General features: G+C 46.7%; 1 protein-coding gene across 12 annotated transcripts; it reads right to left on the reverse strand.

Annotated features, from left to right (window-relative positions):
- Positions 1-4,177: 4,177 nt before the first annotated feature.
- FAUP4 (ubiquitin-like protein FUBI) lies at positions 4,178-22,161 on the reverse strand. 12 transcript variants are annotated; one of them, XM_064287795.1, is made up of 6 exons: positions 22,057-22,161; positions 21,719-21,801; positions 21,468-21,612; positions 21,038-21,083; positions 16,476-16,595; positions 4,178-6,582 (listed from the first exon to the last, which is right to left on the reverse strand). In XM_064287795.1, exons 2-6 carry the CDS (start codon positions 21,791-21,793, stop codon positions 6,438-6,440), a joined length of 531 nt encoding a protein of 176 aa, XP_064143865.1. In that variant the 5' UTR covers positions 21,794-21,801; positions 22,057-22,161; the 3' UTR covers positions 4,178-6,437. The 12 variants fall into 12 exon arrangements, with proteins under 12 accessions (XP_064143865.1, XP_023415360.1, XP_023415364.1 ...); XM_064287797.1 differs by lacking the exon at positions 4,178-6,582 and adding an exon at positions 6,594-15,165; XM_064287794.1 differs by lacking the exons at positions 4,178-6,582; positions 16,476-16,595 and adding exons at positions 16,916-17,122; positions 18,261-18,413 and having other exon boundaries at positions 21,038-21,129.
- Between the last annotated feature and the right edge of the window lie 33 nt (positions 22,162-22,194).

Raw genomic sequence — 22,194 nt, forward strand, 5'->3', positions numbered from 1 at the left:
CCTGCCGGGCGTCCTTGGCCGACCTGGGCTCCAGGGAGGTGAGGCCGGTCCGCGGGGGACGCCATTGGAGCTCGTGCGTCATCGCCGCCGCATGAGCTCAGCCCACGGCCGCCACCTGCGCCCACCGGCAGGGGGACACAAGGACGAAGGGACACGGGCACCAGCCTTGGTCGCAGTTCCATCTCCGCCCAACCAGGAGCCTGGGCAGGGCGGGACCTCCGGGCACAACGTTCCCCGAGCCTGCCCCAGCACCGTCCCCCTCTAGGGCTGTCTCCTCGCAGCAGCCCCATGACACCTGCTTTCCATGGAGGCCAAATGACCTGCCCAAACACTCCCAGGCCGGTGCTCTTCCTCAGCCTCAGAACCCTTTCAGCAAGAAACGACTACCCCGTATCCGTCATCACCACCAAGGCCCGCATTCCGGAAAGGCCGGACCTGGTCATTTGAGAACCTCTCCCACATACACACTGGGTATTCACTCATATACCAACAAACATTGAGCACCTACTTGATGCTAGGCCCTGTGCCACGGACTTCACACACAATGGTTTCCGGTCCTAGGGTGATCAGAAAGAAAGCCGGGCTGAGGGTGGGCTAGCCGACCTTCCTAGAGGGTCTGGGAAGGTATCCTAGAAAGCCAGGTACTGGGGCCCAGTTCGCCAGCAAGAGGAGTGGGCAGTTCGGATGCAGCGACAGAGGAGTGTGAGAGCACCACAGTGAATGTATGCGGAGAGAAGAGGAGGAAAGGGCATGAGACGGTACTGGTGGAGGACATGGAAAGCCTTCACGCCACGCAGTGAGCAAGGCTGGTTGCCAGGGAAGGCCGCCGGCCCCTCTGTGTGTATGCCGGGGTGGGGTGGAACGGACCCCTGAGAGAGGCCTGAGTCTGAGGCCCCTGAGGAGGAGCCCTGAGCGACCAGCCCCAGCTAAGGCATGACAAGGGGTTGCGAGCTGTCCAGGAGCAGGTGGGAGGGGTTGTGTGCAGAAAGCATAGCTAACCTTTCCAGGGACCCCACATCACCCTACCCCCACCTCTCAGATACTGGTTCCTGGGTCTCCTCCCCAGTGCTCCTCCCAAACTGGCCCATGCCCAAATCTGGGACACCCTCCTCCCTCCAGACATACCCCTGATTCATCCTGAACCCTAGCTGTAAACCTTCTCTGGGTCTCCATTTTCTTATGTGCGAAAAGGGCCGTGGTCTGATGATTCCAGGGTTGCTTCTCCTGGAGCTGCTTTCTGCTCTACAGATTCCCCTCCCCAGCCTGGAACCCCGTAGACTGCCCAATCTGCAAAGTCAGAGCTGTGACCTTGGGAGGCGCGGAAGCGGGGCCTAGTGCCTCCGCATCCCACAATGGGGCCACAAAATCAAGACCTGATTAGACCTGCGAAGAGCAGAACGACGCCTCCGCAGCTCGGCCAGGGGACCCGGCCGGCCCATCAAATCCTAACCGCGTTACTCTGGCCGCGTGACCCCTCACGTGACTCTCCTGGTAAACACGCGCCCAGGGACTTTTGGGAGTCCGAGTGCCGTGGGAAATGCCCCGCCTCCCCTCCCCCGCACCGGGCCGAGGAGGGCCGAGGCGGGCCGAGGCCAGGTCTAGGGGGTGGGTGGGGCCGGGCCACGTCCCGCCCCCGGGTCGTTGCTGTTTTGTCGAATGCGAGTGGCCGAGGTGCGGGGGTCCCAAGGCCAGGGCGGCGTCCTGGGCGGCGGGGAAGTAGGCTGCGCCTCCAGGGGCTGAAGGTCCGGGCGGTGGGGTCTAGAGCACTTAGCTCCAGCCTCGGGGGAGGGAACCCCGGGTCCGTGTCGGCCTCAGGCTTTGAGAACCCCTTTTCCTGCCAAATTTGACCTACTTCGGCCCTTTAACAGCCCCTGGGCAGGTACAGGGGTGCCTGTTCCAAAGGCGCGGAAACGGGCTTTGGGATCGCACGCCCTGAGGCGTGGGACCGGTGGGGGTAGTGGGTTGGACCCCGACGCTGCGCCTTTCTCCGGCTGTCTGGGGATCCCGCTTCCGGCGGTAACGGGGCGCGGGCCGCGTTCCAGGGCGTTTCTCCACCTGCCCGCCCTGGCTGCGGCGGAAGCCGGAAGTGCGTCATCGTGACCCTCCCCCCTCCCGACGCTTGGTCGGACGCCTCCTGCCCAACAACTTCTGCCTCCTCTGCTGCTGGGACCGGCCCCCCGGCAGGTGCCTCCCCAGGCCTAGGCCTCTGCCCCTTCAGTCTCCGTTTAGCCGCCCACCACCTTCGCTGAGCTTCTTCCAGGAAGCTTTTTATAAAAAAATTTTGTGCTTTAAGTTAAAGTTTACAAATCAAGTCAGTCTCTCATACAAAAATTTATATACACCTTGCTATATACTCCTAATTGCTTTCCCCCTAATGAGATAGCACATTCTTTCCCTCCACTCTCTATTTTCGTGTCCACTGGCCAGCTTCTGAGCCCCTCTGCCCTTTCCTTTCCAGGCAGGAGCTGCACACATAGTCTCATGTGTCTACTTGATCCAGGGAACTCACTCTTCACCAGTATCATTTTCTATCCCATAGTCCAGTACAATCCCTGTCTGGAGAGCTGGCTTTGGGAATGGTTCCCGTCTTAGGCTAACAGAAGGTCTGGGGAGCACGACCTCCGGGGTCCTTCTAGTCTCAGTCGAACCATTAAGTATGATCTTTTTAGGAGAATATGGGGTCTGCATCCCACTGCTCTCCTGCTCCCTTAGGGGCTCTGTTGTGTGCCCTGTCAGGGCAGCCATCAGTTGTAGCCGGGCACCATCTAGTTCTTCTGGTCTCAGGCTGATGTAGTCTCTGGTTTATGTGGCCCTTTCTGTCTCTTGGGCTCATAATTACCTTGTGTCTTTGGTGTTCTTCTCCTTTGCTCCAGGTAGGTTGAGACCAGTTGATGCATTTTAGATGGCCGCTTGCTAGCATTTAAGACCCCAGATCCCACTCTCCAAAGTGGGATGAAGAATGTTTTCTTAATAGATTTTATTATGCCAGTTGACTTAGATGTCCCCTGAAACCATGGTCCCCAAAGCCCTACTCCTGCTATGCCGGCCTGCAAAGTGTTCGGTTTATTCAGGAAACTTCTCTGCTTTTGGTTTAGTCCAGTTGTGCTGACCTCTCCTGTATTGTGTGTGGTCTTTCCCTTCACCTAAAATAGTTCTAATCTACTGTCAAATTAGTGAAAATCCCTCTCCCTCTCTCCCTCCCGCCCTCCCCACTCTCCTAACCATCAAAGAATATTTTCTTCCCCTCTAGGAAGCTTTTGACACAGTGAACTTTGGTCCTAACCATCTACGGCCTTCTCGAATAAACTCAGGTTTTTCTTGGGCTGGAGTCCCTGCTTGATGCAGATGGCTCACGCGCTAGGCTGCTGACCTGAAGGTTGGAAGTTGGAGTCCACCCATAGGTGCCTCAGAGGAAATGCCTGATGATCTTCTTACAAAAAAGCAGCTGTTGACAATTCTATGGAGCAGTTCTACTCTGACTCAGAATTGACTCAAAGGCAATTGGTAACTGGTTTCTTGGGCTAACCAGGAGGCCTTCAGGATACGGCTGCTCCTCTCCTTGTTCCGCTTCTACTGGTTCCCATTGCCCATCCCCAACACCCCCTGGCATCTCCCTCCAATCCGTTGAACTCCAGTGTGTGCAGATTTCAGTTTAGCCCTACCGCGTCCCTGAGGGTGCTTGCGTGATCAATCCACATGAACTCCGGTGTGTCCTTCAGATTTCGGCCCTGGTGCCCTGAAGCCGCTAGTGTGAGGGTCCTGCTGCCAATTCATTCCTGCCCCCTCGGGCCCAGCTTAGGCCTCAGAATAAGGGTACTCCCATGTGAAACCTAGGGCCAGGGTGTCTCCTCAGAGCTCTGATTACTGCCACTCAGTGTGGTCAGTCCACTGTCAGCCCAGTTCAGACCAGCAGTTCTGGGGAAGCTCAGGTGCGCTGAGAATCGCACGGAGTGGCAGAGAAGCCGCTGAGAAGGAATTAAATAATACCTCTCTGTTAAGGGATGCCTGCCAGTCCAGACAGGTCTACAAAACGATTAATTCTCTAGGGGGGCACCTCTCTGACTATTCACCATTGGTTAAGGCCAGACTTGGTGATAAGTAGATTGATAAAATGTAAACTTCTGTCAGATTGAAAAATGACGCCAAGGTTAGGGTTTTATTACCCCGTAAGACAATAGCCAGTTTTGTAAGTAACTCAGGATTCTTACTCCGTTTTTTTTTTTTCTAGTGCCTCTAAATACTTCAGTGTATGCAGTTCTCTTTGGATTAGTTCTTCCACCATGCTGGTAACCCTTAAGATTAAGTAATCTTTGACACATGCTTACTTTATATTAAGGAGAGCCATGTTTTTAACTTTGAACACATTGAGACTTTTAGACCATCCCACCAAGAGGTCCAGTTGGACTCACCTGCCAGGGCCAATTATAGACACACATATACACATACATATATACACACAATTTAATATGTGTATGCCATTTTATGGGCTGGGGGATTATTTTTATTAAAAGGTATTATACTGGAGATACCTCCAAGGAACGTATGAAACTCTAAATTGAAATACCTCCAAGGAACGTATGAAACTCTAAATTACAGTCAGTCAACTGTCAGGTTTTTAATACCTGTTAAACCAGTTTTACAAACATTTTCTGTTTTATAAAAGGTCCAGGTGAGTCCAACTGGACCTCTTGGTGGGATGGTCCAAAAGTCTCAATGTGTTCAAAGTTAAAAACATGGCTCTCCTTAATATAAAGTAAGCATGTGTCAAAGATTACTTAATCTTAAGGGTTACCAGCATGGTGGAGATACTATTCTGCAGTAAACCCTGGTGGTATAGTGGTTAAGTGCTACTGCTGCTAACCAAAAAAAGCTCGGCAGTTAAATCCATCAGATGCTCCTTAGAAGCTCTATGGGGCAGTTCTACTCTGTCCTGTAGGGTCACTGTGAGTCAGAATCGACTCCAAAGCAAGGGGTTTGTTTTCTTTTTTTTGGTTTGTAGTATTTTGCAACTTGCTTTTTTTCATTAAAAAGGCGGGGGGGGGGGTGGAGATCTATATTGGTATTTGAGACCTATACCCTATTCTTTTGCAACTTGCTTTTTTTCATTAAAAAAGGGGTGGGGTGGGGATTTATATTGGTGCTTGAGATCTATACCCTATTCGTTTAACCCCTAACATGGCAGTACAAACTATAGAATACCAAGGAATAAACTTAAATGTGTAAGATTTTATGTAGAAAGTTATTAAAGAATTTATTTCAAAATAACCTTGTAATATTGATTTTATAAACAATTAAATACATAAAGCAAAAAGGGAAAGCCCCTTCTCCCCCCAAGGCAACAGCATTGTATCTTTCCAGGCTTTTCTCTACCTGTGTACGCAGATTTCTGCAACTTGCCTTTGGGGGTTGAGTCACGGTGCATCCTTAAAAGGAGCAAAACACGTGTAGGTATTAATAGCTGTGACGCCGCGTGGACCACGAAGAATGCTGCAGCGAGGCGCCTGGTGCCTGTGACTTGCGTCAGAAGAGTCCTCAGCCTGGGGGAGGCTCCGAGAGGGGGTGGGACTTCAACCCGCCGGAAGGATGAGCTAGCGGGTAAGCTGTAGGGCATTCCAGGCAGGATCCTGGGTCGCGAGGTGGGGCGTGCATGTGGACTTCGTATTTCTAAATGGCAGAACCTTGACAAGAGCAGGAGCGCGGTGCGGGGCACTGGAAGCCATGGCCATGGCCAGACCTGAGGCTCAGTCTGTAGCGCCGGAAGCAGGAAGGGTCCAGACTGTGAACCACCTGTAGCCTGAAAAGCTGTTTTTTGCTGCATGGTGGTTAAGTCTTTACCCCAAAAGGCCTTCTCAGAATGCCAGAGCTGGGAGCATGCTGGGTGCAGGAATGGCGAATACTCGCTGCAGTACCCGCCCCACGGCACTCTTAACACTACAGAGATGGATTCCCGGAACTCTGCAGGTGGCACCCAGAAACCAGGGCAGCAGGTGGGGGAGATGATCAGCCTCCTGTGTCCCCCTTCTTCTCGTCACTATGCACATGGATGTCTAGAAGGGGAATGATTTGTCCTGAGTTGCAAATTTCCACTTCTGGCCCTGGGAGTCCCCCAAGGAGCGGTGGAGCACGCTGTCCCCTAATGAGCTGGTGGGGATGACGGTTGAGGGGCCTCCCCAAGGCCAGTCTTGGAGTATGTGGGTCAGTGGACATGTGGAAGTAACAGGCTTAGAATTCAGATTTCCTGCCCCTTAGAGTCAGGCCAGGCCAATAACTGGTCTTTTTTTTCACCTGGAGAGACATGCCCAGATCCCTTTATTATCTTGTCCAAAGTCTGCACGAGCTTACGTGGCACCAGAGCTAGGGCAACAGCCAGACCTCAACCAGTTTCATGTGAAAGCCCCAACCCACCTCAGCAGGAACTAAGCAAAAAGGGGTGTTTATTATATCATGTTAACTAAAAAGTTGAGCATAGTCTCTGCCTTCAGGCATAGCTGGACCCAGGTGTTCTCCATGTCTCTGTCTTGAGGTTCTGTTCTCCTCTGGCTTGGCTTCCTTCTCAGATAGGCCTTGTCACACTGGTGACTTCTATTGTACATAATAAACAGAAAATGTTTGTAAAACTGGTTTAACAGGTATTAAAAACCTGACAGTTGACTGACTGTAATTTAGAGTTTCATACGTTCCTTGGAGGTATTTCAAAGTTATCCAAACACTGGACTCATCAGGCCACCACAAATAGAAGGAAAATCCCAGTGTCGAAGTCAGAGTAAAAGAGAGTCAGAGCAGGTGAGGTCCACAGTACACAAAGGAGATGGCCCCATCAACGGATCAGAGGACAGGGAGAAGGACCAGGCCCAGAACATGGGGGTTCAGTGTGAGCTCAGCAGATGGGATCTGCAGGGGCTGAAGAGGGAGGGAAGGACAAGCAGCCGTTTGTCCAGCTCAGCTCTAACACAAAGATGAGCATAGGCATGACCCTGACCCACCTCCCATACTCCCTGCAACTGGAGGGCCTGCAGTGCCCACACCCAGTGTGTGGCTAACTCAGGCCTCCTCCTTCCTTCCAGTTTGCTGTGGACTATGTGCCTTGTTTTGCATGGCTTTTTGGTTCTAGCTCTTTCCTCTTTTCCAGCTGAGCCCTTCCTGTGTTCGTGGATCCTCCTGGCCCCTGTATGTTCTTGGAAGACAGAATTATCTATGGGCAGGAGTGGCCAGGAGTTGGGCTTTTTCAATCAGAGGGATCTATGTATTTCACGGCCCCCCCGTGGGCCCCGAGTGTGCCCTCCTCGTCTGGGTCTGCTTCCTGATGGCAGGTGCTGGGACCTCTGCAGCCAGGGCACAATGTCTCCTGGGCATTCCTGTGTTCTTGGGTCAGGCGGTGTTGAGTGAAACATCAGCTCATGAAGGGGTGGGAAGCAGAAGAGGCTGCAAGGCAAGCCTGTGGAATCACCAGGGCTTCCTCAAGCCGAGATACTTCTAGGAGAGCCATGATGGGGGGCTGTGGTGCGAGGAGACCATCAGGTCGCCTGTAGCAGGGCCTTTGTGCTGGGTGGCCCTGTCTACATGACAGGCGCTGTGTACATGCCAGCTGGTGCTCACTGAGCCTGTGTGCACCCTAAGCTGTTATCTAACCTGAGCAGGGCAGAGGGAAAGGTGGGGGCCCCATCTGGCACCAGGCACAACCAGGTTCCCATCCCAGCAGGGGGACATCAAGCATACCCCATTCCTTCTACTTCTGGGGCAGCACTCTTGTTTGTTTTCCTCTGAGGGACTCGAATCTCCATTCCCCAGCCACTGGGTCTCACCTCACCCCCTGGCTCCAGGTGTGGCCTTGTGACCCAGGCCTGCCTATGAGTCTGCCTTGGGGCTTCAGGAAGGAGGTGCTCTCCCCACTGGTGGCAGGTGAACTTGGAGCTGTTGGGCCATAAGGACAGTGCCTGTCTGAGGAGGAGGCCACCCCAGCGGGACGCCGAGATGGAGGTAGAGACACAGACTCCTGGTGCAGCTCTGGGCACCTGGGCCCCAAACACCCTTTCCTTTTTGCTTCAGTCAGAGTGAATGGGGCGGCGGGGGTCTGTCGTACGCTACTGGAAGAGGTTTGCTGCTGTGCCTACTGGATGTGTGACCTGGGGCAGCTATTTAAACAATCTGAGCCTCGGATTTTTTTTCTTCAATAAAATGGACACAAATTGTACAGACGTCTCAGGGTTATTGTGAGAATGAATTACCTAAGCAGCCAGCACCCTGCCTGGCACCAGCAGCACCTGCCTTGCATCTTAACAAGAACCCCTCAAATACGTATGGTGAATTCTTCACATATATTTTCCACATCTATTCATCTATGGAGCCCTGGTGGTGCAGTGGTTAAGAGCTCAGCTGCTAACTAAAAGGTTGGCAGTTCTACTCTGTGCTGTAGGGTCACTATGAGTTGGAACCGGCTTGATGGCACCTGACGACGACATTCACCTCCATCAATGTAGGCAAGAAATACACAATGACACTGATGGAAAGCCGAAGTCAAGTGCAGCGGCTCATGGGACTCACCTGAAGTTTGCAGCAGTCAGGAGTGAAGGGCAGGTTCCCTGGGGTCTTGCACTCCCTCCTCCCCAATGTGTGCAACAGAATTGTCACTGGCCACTGTCTCTGTCATTTGACACTAACTGGCCTTTTTATTCTGGCAAATGTACACTAACTGGCTCTCGGGGGAACAAAAAACCCGACTGTAGCGTTTGCCTATTTCTGTGATATAAACACTGAGGTCACTGAAGGCAGAGGGCAGAGAAACGCGAGATGAGCTCTCCCAGGTCGGTGCAGGCGGCTGCAGACGCCACTGAAGGTACATTTATATATGGCCGGCCCAGATGCCTTTAGAGGTCCTGGGTAGCGCTAATGGTTAAGCACTTGGCTGCTAAACGAAAGGTTGGAGGTTTGAGTCCACCCAGAGGCACCGAGGAAGAGAGTCCTGGTGACCTACTTCTGACAACCCTCGGGAGCACAGTTCTGCTCTGACACATACGGGGCCACCCTGAGTCGGAGTCAGCTCCATGGCAGCTGGTTTTGGTTTCTGGGTTCCTTTAAGACCTGCCTGAGGGAAGACATGAGAGCGCCAACCCCAGCCAGAAGCTGGGATTACTGTTCCTCAGGTGCTAACTCGCCAACCTTCCAGGTTCACGTTTGTACATGAGCGCAACCCAGTGGCTCCCCCATCAAGTGTCAGGCAGTTATTTAGGGTCAACAGGGGAGGAAGCCCTTGTTAGCAGCAGCACACAAACTCCAAAAGGCTGATCCTATACATTTGAAAAGTGATTCAAGGATATACCTTGAACACAAGGCGGAGGTGGAAAACACAGCTGAGAAGAGACTGAGATAAACATTTGAAAGGAAAGGCGTCGGAGTATTTGTTCAAAAAAACCAAGGGAGGATGTGACATTGATGGCCAATAACATTCAGGATATATTTGTTAGTTGAGTTTTTTTTTTAACTTTTTAATCTTGAAATTATTATGAATTCAAGAGAAGTTCCAAAAAGAATACAGAGAAGTCCCATACCCTTCACCCAGTTTTCCCCAATGGTAACAACTTACGTAACTGTATTTTCGACTACATTTACATTGGTACAATTCACAGACCTCACTCAGATTTTAACAATTTTACGTGTGTGTGTGTGTAATCCATTGCCAGTGGAGTCGATTCCAACTCACAGCGACCCTATTAAGACAGAGTAGAACTGACCCATAGAGTTTCTGAGGCTGTAAATCTTTACAGAAGCAGACGGCCACATCTTTCTCCCCGGAAGCTGGCAAATTTGAACCGCCAACCTTTCAGTTAGCAGCTGAGTGCTTTAACCACTGGACAACCCGGGCTCCATGTACGTATAATACTATGCAATCTATCTTATGTGTGGATTTATGTACTCATCACCATAATCAAGATACAGAGCTGTTCCATCGTCATAAAGATCCCTCGTGCCATTTAGAGTCCCAAACCTCCCATCCCTAACTCCTGGTAACCACTCATCTGTTCTCCACCTCTGTAATTTTGTCATTTCAAGAATGTCATATAAATGGAATCATAAAGTGTGTAACCTTTTGATACTGGCTTTTTTTCTTACTCAGCATAACTCCTTTGTGCTCCATCCAAGCTGTTGCATTTTTTAAAATAATTTTTTGTTGTTGAGAATATACACAGTAGAACATACACTAATTCAACAATTTCTACGTGTACAATTCAGTGGCATTGATTATACTTTTCAAGTTGTATAATCATTCTCATCCTCCTTTTCCGGGTTGTTTCTCTCCCATTAACATAAACTGATTGCCTTCTAAGTTCCTTTTCTAATCTTTCAAATTGCTATTATCAATTTGATTCCACATAGATATTAAAAGAGCATAATTCTCAAGGCAGACATTCTTTACTAGTTAAGCTAAACTACTGTTTGGTTTTAAGAAGACTTCAGGGGTTTTTTTCGGTTTAAGGTTTATGATGCATTCCTTTTTATTGCTAAGTCATATTCCATGGTATGGGTATTGTTATGGATTGTATTGTGTCCCCCCAAAATGTGTCCACTTGGCTAGGCCACGATTCCCAGTATTGTGTGGTTGACCACCACTCTGTGATTTGATGTCATTTTCCTATGCGTTGTAAATCCTAACCTCTATGATGTTAATCTACAGGATTAATTTGTATCTTGAGTCAATCTCTCCTGAAATATAAAAGAGAGAATTGAGCAGGGAGGAGAGGGACCACATTACCACCAAGCAACAAGAGCCAAGAGCACACGTGTCCTTTGGATCCAGGGTCCCTGCACTGAGAAGCTCCTAGACCAGGGGAAGACTGATGACTAGGACCCTCCCCCAGAGCTGACATAGAGAGAAAGCTCTCCCCTTGAACTGGCACCCTAGCCTCCAAAGGTGTGAAAGAATAAATTTCTGCTTGTTAAAGCCATCCGCTTGTGGTATTTCTGTCACAACAGCACTAGATGACTAAGACAGGTGTACCAGTTAGTTCAACCATTCACCCGTTGGAAGACATGCGGGTTATTTCCAAATACAGATTCTCCTCACTTATGGACTATCTTGTTATTTGAGATTTCATATTTATGACGATAGTAAAAAATCTACTATCCAGACTATGTACGTCTGGCAGTAACGAAGGCTGAGGTGTGAGCCGAGAGTAACACTGGCTGTGATGGTTAAGGTTATGTGTTAGCTGGACTCGGCCATGATTCCCAGCAGTTTGGCAGTTATGTAATGATGTAATGCTGGCCACTCGCAAGATTTTAAGACCCCAGACATTACTTACTAAAGTAGGATGTAGAACATTGTCTCTATGAACTGTTACGCCAACTGACCTAGATGTCCCCTGAGACTATGGTTTTAAGCCCTCAAGCCCAGCGACCCAGTCCCTCAAGGTGTTTGGTTGTGGCTGAGTTTTCATAACTTTGCCCCCTGTGTGCTCCATTATATACATGGATATGTTTGCAGTACATACAAATACATATGTAGAAATAGCCTCTGCCAAATCTATATATGTTCATGGGCATATTCCCATATGTTATACCACCCCGTTCAACTTATATATCTATATATCCACTCATAAATTATTGATCGTTATTACTGTTATTGCAAGATTGTGTATGTAATAGTATTCACTCTTGTTTCCTTTTACGCTTGTGTTCCTCCCAGTGTCTTCCTTTGCCTTGGTCATATTGTGATTTTCCCTCCCTCCCACTTCCATCCCTGGTAACCATCAAAGAATGTTTCTTTCTCTGTGTAAACTTTTTCTTGACTTTGTATGATAGTGGTCTCATACAATATTGTCCTCTTGTGACTGACTTATTTCACTCAGCATGTCTTCCAGGTTCATCCATGTTGTGAGACGGTCCATGGATTCATCATTATTCTTTAACGTTGTGTAGTATTCCATTGTGTGTATGTACCATGGATTGTTTATCCATTCATCCGTTGATGGGCATTTAGGGTGTTTCCATCTTTTTACTGTTGTGAATAATCCTTTGATGAACATGGGTGTGCATATACCTGTTCATGTCATGGCTCTTATTTCCCTAGGATATATACCTAGTGGTGGGATTGCTGTATCAAAAGGTATCTCTATTTAAAACTTTTTAAGGAAGTGCCATATCATTTTCCACAGTGGTTGTATCATTTTACAATCCCACCAGCAGTGTATGAGAGTTCTAATCTCCCTCTTCAGTATGGATTACATCTCAACATAAAGAAAACAAAAATCCTCACAACTGGACCAATAAGCCACATCATGATAAATGGAGAAAAGATTGAAGTTGTTGAGGATTTCACTTTACTTGGATCCACAATCAACAGCCATGGAAGCAGCAGTCAAGAAATCAAAAGACACATTTCATTGGGCAAATCTGCTGCAAAGGACCTCTTTAAAGTGTTGAAAAGCAAAGATGTCACTTTGAAGACTAAGGTGTGCCTGACCCAAGCCATGGTATTTTCAATTGCATCATATGCATGTGAAAGCTGGACAATGAATAAGGAAGATGGAAGAATTGACGCCTTTGAATTGTGGTGTTGGCGAAAAATACTGAATATCCCATGGACTGCCAAAAGAATGAACAGATCTGTCTTGGAAGAAGTACAACCAGAATGCTCCTTAGAAGCAAGGATGGCGGGACTGTATCTTACATACTTTGGACATGTTGTCAGGAGGGATCAGTCCCTGGAGAAGGACATCATGCTTGGTAAAGTGGAGGGTCACCAAAAAAGGGGAACACCCTCAAGGAGATGGATTGACACAGTGGCTCCAACAGTGGGCTCAACCATAGCAACGACTGTAAGGATGGCCCAAGACTGGGCAGTGTTTCGTTCTGTGGTACGTAGGGTTGCTATGAGTCAGAATCAACTTGATGGCTCCTGACAACTGTAACAATTTTCCTACACCTTCGCCAGCATTTGTTGTTTTCTGTTTTTTGATCATTGCCATTTTCACCAGGGTGAGATGATATCTCGTTGTTTTGATTTGTGTCCTTCTAATGGCTAATGATCACAACGAGCATCTCTTTATGCATTTGTTGGCTGCCTGAATGTCTTCTCTGGTGAAGTGTCTGTTCATGTCCTTTGCCCCCTTTTTAATTGGATTATTTGTCTTTTTGTTGTTGAGATCTTGAAGTTTACTATAAATTTTAGAGACTAATCCCTTATCAGATATGTCATTGCCAATTTTTTTCCCAGTCTGTAGGTTCTCTTTTTACTATTTTGGAGAAGTCTTGATCCGCTTAAGTGTTTAATTTCTAGGCAGTACTAGTCATTTAGTTTATCTTCTGCTATCTGTGCATTTTTAGTCACATTTGATAGTCTACTTATGCCATAAATTACGGCCCCTAGGTTTGCCTCTATTTTTTCTTCCATGACTTTTATAGTTTTAGATTTTACATTTAGGACTTTGATCCATCTTGAGTTAGTTTTTGTATATGGTGTGAAGGATAGATCCTGTTTCATTTTTCTGCAAATGGATATCCAGTTGTGCCAGCTTTGTTTAAGAGGCTATCTCTTCCCCATTTAATGGATTTCGGCCCCTTGTTGAAGATCAGCTGTGTCATGGACTGAATATTGTGTCCCCCCAAAATACATGTCAACTTGGTTAGGCCATGATTCCCAGTATTGTGTGGTTGTCCTCCATTTTGTGATTGATATAATTTTCCGATACGTTATAAATCCTAATCTCTGCCTGTGCTTAATGAGGCAAGATTAGATTATGCTGAAAAGGATTAGGGTGGGATGTAACACCTTTGCTCATGTCACATCCCTGATCCAATGTAAAAGGAGTTTTCCTGGGGTGTGGCCGGCACCATCTTTTATCTTACAAGAGACAAAATCAAAGGGAAGCAAGCATAGAATTGGGGATCTCATACCATCAAGAAAACAGCACCAGGAGCAGAGCACTTAAGTGTTTGGACCTGGGGTTTCTGTGTGGAGAAGCTTCTTGTCCAGGGGAAGACTGATGACAAGAATCTTCCTCCAGAGCTGACAGAGAGAGAAAGCCTTTCCCTGGAGCTGACGCCCTCAATTTGGACCTCCAGCCTACTAGACTGTGAGAAAATAAATTTCTCTTTGTTAAAACCATCTGCTTGTGGTATTTCTGTTATGACAGCACTAAGACAAGATGTCCATAAAAAAAAAAACAAAACTTGTCACCAGCGAGTCGATTCAGACCCACACAGCAACACTAAAGGACAGAGCAGAACTGCTCCACAGGGTTTCCAAGGAGCAGCTGGTGGATTCAAACTGCTGACCCTTTGGTTAGCAGCCAAGCTCTTAGCACTGTGCCACCAGGGTTCCAGCTGTGCATAGGTGAATGGATTTATTTCTAGGCTCTCAATTCTGTTCCATTCATCTATATGTCTGTCATTGTACAAGTACCAGGCTGTTTTAACTATCACGGCTGTATGGTGGGTTCTGAGATTGGTAAGTGTGAGACCTCCTACTTTGTTCCTCTTCTTCAGTAGCGCTTTGCTTATTCAGGTTCTCTTTCCTTTCCATATAAAGTTGGTAATAAGTTCTTCCATCTCTTTAAAGAATGTTGATGGAATCTGGGTTGGGATTGCATTGTATCTATAGGTTGCTTTGTAGTAACGACATTTTCACGATGTTAAGTCTTCCTGTTCACGAAGCGTGGTATGTTCTTCCATTTATGTAGGTCTCTTTTGGTTTCTTGCAGTAGTATTTTATAGTTTTCTTTGTATAATCTTTTACATCCCTGGCTAGGTTTATTACTAAATATTTTACCTTTTAGGGGGCTATTGTAAATGGTATTGTTTTCCTGATTTCCCTTTCAGAATGTAAGTCAGGTAGTTGTCTTCCAACTTGTTTTTCAAAGGTTTGACTATTCTAGGTCCTTTCTATTTTCATATGAATCTTTTGCATTTTCACATGAATTTTTAAATTAGCTTGTCAATGTTTACAAAAAAGCCTATTGGAATTTTGATTGGTATTGCACTGAATTTATGATCAATTTGGGAAGAATGAATATCTTAACAACATTGACTTTTCTTATCCATGAAGATGGCATATCTTTTCATTTATTTAGGTCTCCTTTAATCTCATTCAGGGAAGGTGTACATCAGGGTTGTATCCTTTCATCATACTCATTCAATCTGTACGCTGATCAAATAATCTGAGAAGCTGGACTGTATGAAGAACAATGTGGCATCAGGATTGGACAAAAACTAATTAACAACCTGCAATATGCAGATTCGGTGCAATGGACTGCTTTTATATGGCTTTTCTCACCATGGTCTTATAACCCCCGTGGTCATGGATTAAATTGTATTCCCCAAAAATACATGTCAACTTGACTAGGTCATGATTCCCAGCATTGTCTACCATTTTGACATCTGATGTGATTTCCCTATGTATTATAAATTCTAATCTCTGCCTGTGGTTAATGAGGCAAGATTAGATTATGTTAAAGAGGATTAGGGTGGGATGTAACAGCCTTACCCATGTCACATCCCTGATCCAATGTAAAGGGAATTTCCCTGGGGTGTGGCCTGCACCATCTTTTCTTTCTCAAGAGATAAAAAGAAAGGGAAGTGAGCAGAGAGTGGGGGACCTGATACCACCAAGAAAGGAGCACCCCGAGCAAAGCACGTTCTTTGGCCCTGAGTTCTCTAGTTACAGAGAGGAGAAGCTCCTAGACCAAGGGAAGACTGATAACAAGGACCTTCCTCCAGAGCCAACAGAGAGGGAAAGCCTTCCCCTGGAGCTGGTGCCCTGAATTTGGACTTGTAGCCTACTGGACAGTGAGAAAATAAACCTCTCTTTGTTAAAACTATCCACTTTTGGTATTTCTGTTATAGCAGCACTAGATAACTAAAACACTCACCAAAAGATTAGGTAGGATTATGCAAATAAGGTGCTTGTGGCCCACCAAGGGGATTGGACAGCTTGTTGCTAATGCAAAAAAGGTACATGGAACCCTTGTGGGAGTGGGACAATGCAAATAAGGTATATGGAACCTTAACGAGGATATTGGTCCATTTTGTCATTCCACTATGCTTAAAGGGAGACATGGAGGGAGAAAAAGAGAGAGCTATAATGTGCAAGACAGGGACAGTGGCACTTGACAGCAAGAATCAGGAGGCAGGTACAAGCTGGCTGCGGTGGGGGCTTACCAACTCACGGAGCTAGGACCTTTGTAATACTTGCCCAAGCAGGCAGAGGCAAAGTCGAGAGTCTGAGGGTCAGAGAGAGGCCTGCCTGAGGGCATGGCTGAGAAGAGGCTGTCCTGATCGAAGAACTGTATCCTGAGTAATTTCTGATTCTCAGTTGTAACCTGTTACCTCCCTAAGAAACCCCATGACTGTGGGTAGTCTGTGAGTCCTGTGTGGCCACTCCAAGGAATTACTGAACCCAGCAGAAAAGTGGAGAGTGTTGTGGGAGGGACAGCTGGTGTGAGAGCTGGTAAAAAAGGTTGGAGAGAGGAGGTATGCCTGACCTCCACGTCACAGGAATTAGCCTTGGGCCGTTGATGCTGATCATGATGTTGTGAAGTTGCCGGAGAAGGTTGGAAGACGTCGCCACCCCACCATTTTTACAGATGACACAATCTTGCTTCCTGAAAGGGAAGAGGACTGGAAGCATACTGATGGAGATCAAAGACTACAGCCTTTGGTATGGATTACACCTCAACATAAAGGAAACAAAAATCCTCACAACTGGACCAAAAAGCAACATCATGATTAATGAAGAAAAGACTGAAGTTGTCAAGGATTTCATTTTACTTGGATTCACAATCAACACCCATGGAAGCAGCAGTCAAGAAATCAAACGACACACTGTATTGGGCAAATCTGCTGTAAAAGACCTCTTTAAAGTGTTAAATGACCCAAGCCATGGTATTTTCAATGGCCTCATAGCATGCAGAAGCTAGAAAATGAATAAGACTGAAGAAGAACTGATGCATTTGAATAATGGTGTTGGCGAAGAATATTGAAACCACCATGGACTGCCAGAAGAACGAACAAATCTGTCTTGGAAAAAGTACAGCCAGAGTGCTCCTCAGAAGTGGGGATAGTGAGACTTTGTCTCACATACTTTGGACGTGGTATCAGGAGGGACCAGTTCCTGGAGAAGGACATCATGCTTGGTAAAGCAGAAAAAAAAAAAAAAAAAAGCAGAGGGTCAGTGAAAAAGAGAAAGACCCTCAATGAGACAGACTGACAACAGTGGCCGCAACAATGGGCTCAAGCATAACAACAATTGTGATGATGGCGCAGGACCAGGCAGTGTTTTGTTCTGTTGTACATAGGCTCTCGATGAGTCAGAACTGACCTGACAGCACCTACCAACTAACAACAACATACAGGATATACATTTCTGTTGATAGCGTCTTTGCTGGATCCAGCGGGCCCTGAAGATGGGGGCTGCACATGGTCTTCTGAGAAGGCACAGTGTTGCCTTCCTTGATAGTCTGCCTTTAAAAAGCCAGTTACCTTCTCTGTGCTTTGTGTTTTTTCATCACTAAAATTGGGATGATAACTGTACCCAATAACAACTCTACTAAGGGCTTTTTAGGGGGAATGAAAGCACATAAAGCGTCCAGCACCTGGCTCACAGGAGGTGGTCAATAAACATTAGGCCCTTTTTGCTTTCTTACAGATTGTATCTTTTCCAATGTCTTACAACAACCTCTCATATTACTTTCATATATAGTTCCCTAATTAAATGGCAGGGTAGAGGTTAATCTGTTTTATTGACTAAAAGTCTTAGAAAAAGTGCAGCGGGTTGGTGGTCTCACAGTGAGGCTCTGACAAAGTCTGGAGTCATGGCTAGGTCTTCCAGAGGCCTTTTGCTGCTTCCTCACATTTGACCTCAACACCTTTGGTGAAATATGACAAGCGGCCTATCCTACAGTAAACGGTCTCAATACTTGTGCCTGTTTCAACTCTGCTTTTTAGTAATTTCTCTGTCTTCCTCTTTCGTTTACCCCCCTGGTAATCTGCTGTTTCTCTGGCTCTGGCCTTGGAAATCAGGCCACACTTGACAGAAATGTACATAAAGCAAGAGTCATTAAGCCCTGAGGTAGGTCTCCCAGGACTCTCCTGTAAAGACTGTGCATGGATGCATTTCTTGCATCTTGCACTATTGATTTTAATTGCTCAGAGGCCTTGAGGGCTCCCTTTTGGCACCTGGGCCAACTTCTGATGAGTGGAAGGCCAGCTGCCTGGTCATGTAGCACGCTGCACCGCCTCCCTCCTGCCCAGTCCCAGCCGGATCTCACCAACAGCTGCGGGGCAATCAGTGCCTGCTGAAAAGCTGGCCTAGTGGTTCTGAGGGCTGTCAGACTTGATGTTGCCTTCAGGTGGGCCACCAGGACTCTCCTTAAGGTCACCAGCGATCCTAGTCTGTAGGACCAGTGGACACCTTTCAGTGGCTGTGGGGTACAGGAAAGGAAGAAACCAAGGATAGCTCCAAGGGTCCAAGATCCATCTGACATCAGCAGTGATGTCCCTATTCCACGTCCTCTTCTGAATCTGGCTTGACTTTCTGGCAGTTCTCTGTCGATGTACTGCTACAATCGCTTTTGAATTATCTTCAGCAAAAGTTTACTTGCATGTGATATTAATGATATTGTTTGATAATTTCGGCATCCTTTTGGATCAACTTTCTTTGCTCAAGGCAGCAAGTGACAGTCTCACTAGCTTGAGACTTGTTCAAAGACATAAAAACATGTCAACTGACTCCGTTAGGCAGGAGTCTCAAACTCAAGCTGGGTGGCCACATAAGTTAAAAAAACAACTGCAAGTGCAGCAGGCCAGATATATGAAATATCAAATGCAAAAAAAAAAAAAACCTCAACGTTAATTTTTTAATTCAACTGTGGTACAAGTGTATAACATACAAAATTTATAATGCAGGCAGTTCCCAGGTTACAAACATCCGCCCCACTTACGGACAACCTGAACTTGTCCTTTAACGTTACATAAATTTGCCCTCACTCGGAAAGGACTGAACCAACCCCTACCTGCAACAAATTCATCACAATCGCCTTCACTTGTTGCACGTGCAGCTTTTAAATAGATGATAAAGCTTCAAGCCTTTTCTTGCACTAAAGTCAGTCAGGCTAAATATCAACCGTATGCACCTGTTCCAACTTTCCTACAAATTCTTAAAGACACACTCAGGAACAGATCTTGCTCATAACCTGGAGACTACCTGTACTGAGTATTTCAAAGTTAAAATTTAAAAATACACTTTGAAAAATAGCAATCTTTAATTATTAAAATTCCTTTCATAATCGGTTACTCCTTTGACTTGGAACCAGAAACCTGACACCTTTTCTTCTGCACCAAGATGTCAATGTCAGGTCTCCTGTTTCGAGTTGCAATGTGTAGAACAGAATTCAATCTTGTATCCTTTAACTGGGAGCGAAATTTAGTTTTACTCAATTTCATAACAGAAAACACCTGTTCGCAAAGATAGGTACTTCCAAACATGGACAGAATCTTCGCACAATGGTTTCTATATTGAGGATAACTCTTGCCGAGGTATTTGTAGAATTCTGGTATTCCGAGGTCATCGTATTTCGTTTTCAATACCGTATTACACTGCAGTTCAATAACTTCCATTTGTAGCTCTTCACTAACACTATCAATGTTAATTGAGAAAGGCGAGCTAAATAATGTGAGCTCATTTTCATAATGTTTAAAATCAAAGAACCTTTTCTGGAATTCAGTCTTCAACTCTACAATTTTGGCGATGTAGGTCAAGCCATCACTTTTATTTCTGGAAACTGACTTCAGTGCAGGAAAGTGGGCCAGATTATTTACTGCCAAATGAGTTTCCCAAAGACTCAGTTTCTCTAGGAAAGAGCAAATTGAATCATACATTTGTGTAACTACTTGTGAACGTCTTTGCAGAGAAATGTTCAAAGTGTTTAGATGGTCTGTAATGTCAACCAAAAAGGCCAGGTCTCTGAGCCAGTCTTCACTGCTGAGCTGGGGAAGGAATTTTCCCTTGGATGACATGAACAAATCTATCTCTTTTATCATTTCGAAAAATCTCTTCAGTACCGTACCACGACTAAGCCACCTAACCTTTGTATAGTAAAGGAGATTACCATATTGTACATCCAATTCACTCAGCAAAGCACTGAACTGTCTGTGGTTCGAGCCACGGGAGCGTATCCAGTTCACGGTGCTAATCACTACGTCCATGACATGTTCTAGCTTTAACCTTTTAGTACAAAACATCTCCTGGTGAATGATGCAGTGAACGCATTTGAGTTCTGCATCCTTGCGAAACATTTTAACCTTGGATTTAAGTTTTGCAACAAGCCCCGTGTTATCAGATACCATTGCAGGAGCACCATCTGTGGTCACACTTACTAATTTTGACCAGTCAACATTAAACTTTTCAAGACTTTTCTCAACATCCAAAAATAAGCCACTTTCAGATGTTGGATCTGTCACTGGTACCATGTCCAAAAGTTCTTCGGTGACATAAAAATTCTCATCAACACCACGGATAAATATAATTAACTGGCTTGTATTGTTTATATACGTGCTCTCATCAACTGCAATAGAAAATGCCACAAATGATTTCACCTTTTCTCGCAACTTGTCCTGTAAGTTCTCAGCCATATCTTTTACTCGCTGAGCTACAGTGTTTCCAGTTAGACTTATGTTTGCAAATGCTTGCTTCTGTTCAGGACACATGATTTCGGCTGCACTGAGTAGACACTCTTTTATAAACTCCCCATCTGTGAAAGGTTTTGCTGCCCGGGCAATTTTTTCACTTATTACATAACTGCACTTCACAGCAGCATCACTTATTTTATTGGCATTTGATGATAAATGCTGTAAAACTTTTAGTCCCTTTTTTAGTTCATTAAGTTTTTCATCACGCATTTTTTCTGTATACCAGACAAAATTCTTACTATGGTTTGTTTCATAATGGCGTCTTAAGTTGTATTCTTTTGACACAGACAATGTTTGTTTACATATTAAACACACAGGGCTATTCTTTACTTCCACAAAGAAATACGCTCGTTCCCACCTTTCTTGAAACATGCGACGCTCTCGATCCAGCTTTCGTTTTCCCACTTTTGATAGAGACATAGGAACAAAAAGAGAGTTCACTTTCTTTTACTATAAGAAAAACAACAGCATAAGTCTGATGATACAATGGTAACTGACATTGGTTTTGAGAAGCAACGGGGAGCGGTGGGGACTGTAGCAAACTGCAGAGGAGGAGTCACTACTCAGCCTGGGCACCTAGGTTGTTGGTATATGGGAACACAAGACCAATGTTATCAGATCTTCCTACTTTTTCAAGAAAAGCCAGAACATTGAATCTTAACATAGAATCATCTGACTTTTAGATATTGTGAATGAAAGGAAAGACTTTATAAAGGCCAAAGAAAATAAGTCTAAGGGCCACAAATAGCCCCCAGGCACTGGTCTGGAGGCCCTGGGGCCCCACTCACCTCCTAGTATGCGGCCAACCACTTCCAGAGTAGTCAGGGCTTCTATCCCACACTGACCCAGGGTGGCTTCGTCCTGTAGGGGGGAACCTGCAAGTAGCACGACCTTATCTTCAGGGGTGAGGCCCTCCAGCGTGGCTACTTGAGCCTAGGATGGGAAGGGAGAGTCAAAAGTGTTCTCTAAGGAAGCCACAGGAGGGCAGGCAAAAGGGCGGATGGCGTAGGGATGCTCAGAGGTGCACTACTATCCTTACCTTGATCTGGGCAACCGTTTCCAGGCCAGTCACTTCAAGAGTGTGCAGCTCCCGGGCGCGGACAAACAGCTGCATATCGGCGACTTGAGGATGGAAAAGAATGAGGTCAGCAGCTGGGAGAGGCAGGGGTGGGCTTGAGAGTCCAGGATAGCTCGCGGGGCCGAAGGGCGCCTGCGGGCCGGTCGTGAGGCAGGGACGCCCGGAGCCCACAGGAGGGGGACGCGCGGGGCGGACCAGGCCTGTCGCGAGGTGGGGAGTCACTCCTCACTCCGCAGTTCCCCGAGCCCTGCCACCTTCCGTCCCTCAGGTTTCAAGTTTCAGTTCTACCTGGATCTTACCTGGGACCCTGGCACCCGCCGCCCTAGCGGTATAAACGGAACCGAAAGGCGCCGGAGCGAGGCCGTGAGTACAGCCGCCACTAGGGGCGCATTGCGTCACTGCCCCGCGCCGCCTCACGCCCTCCGCGGAGGCCACGC

This window comes from Loxodonta africana, chromosome 7 (assembly GCF_030014295.1).
Source record: "Loxodonta africana isolate mLoxAfr1 chromosome 7, mLoxAfr1.hap2, whole genome shotgun sequence".
NCBI lineage: Eukaryota > Metazoa > Chordata > Mammalia > Proboscidea > Elephantidae > Loxodonta > Loxodonta africana.

Coding starts and splice junctions, on each gene's coding strand:
- FAUP4 (XM_023559588.2), bottom strand. CDS start 21,793: ATGCAGCTGTTTGTCCGCGCCCGGGAGCTGCACACTCTTGAAGTGACT. Junction 21,613..21,718: donor AAACGGTTGCCCAGATCAAG/GTAAGGATAGTA, acceptor TTCCCATCCTAG/GCTCAAGTAGCCACGCTGGA. Junction 21,084..21,467: donor GGTTGGCCGCATACTAGGAG/GTGAGTGGGGCC, acceptor CTCTATCAAAAG/TGGGAAAACGAAAGCTGGAT.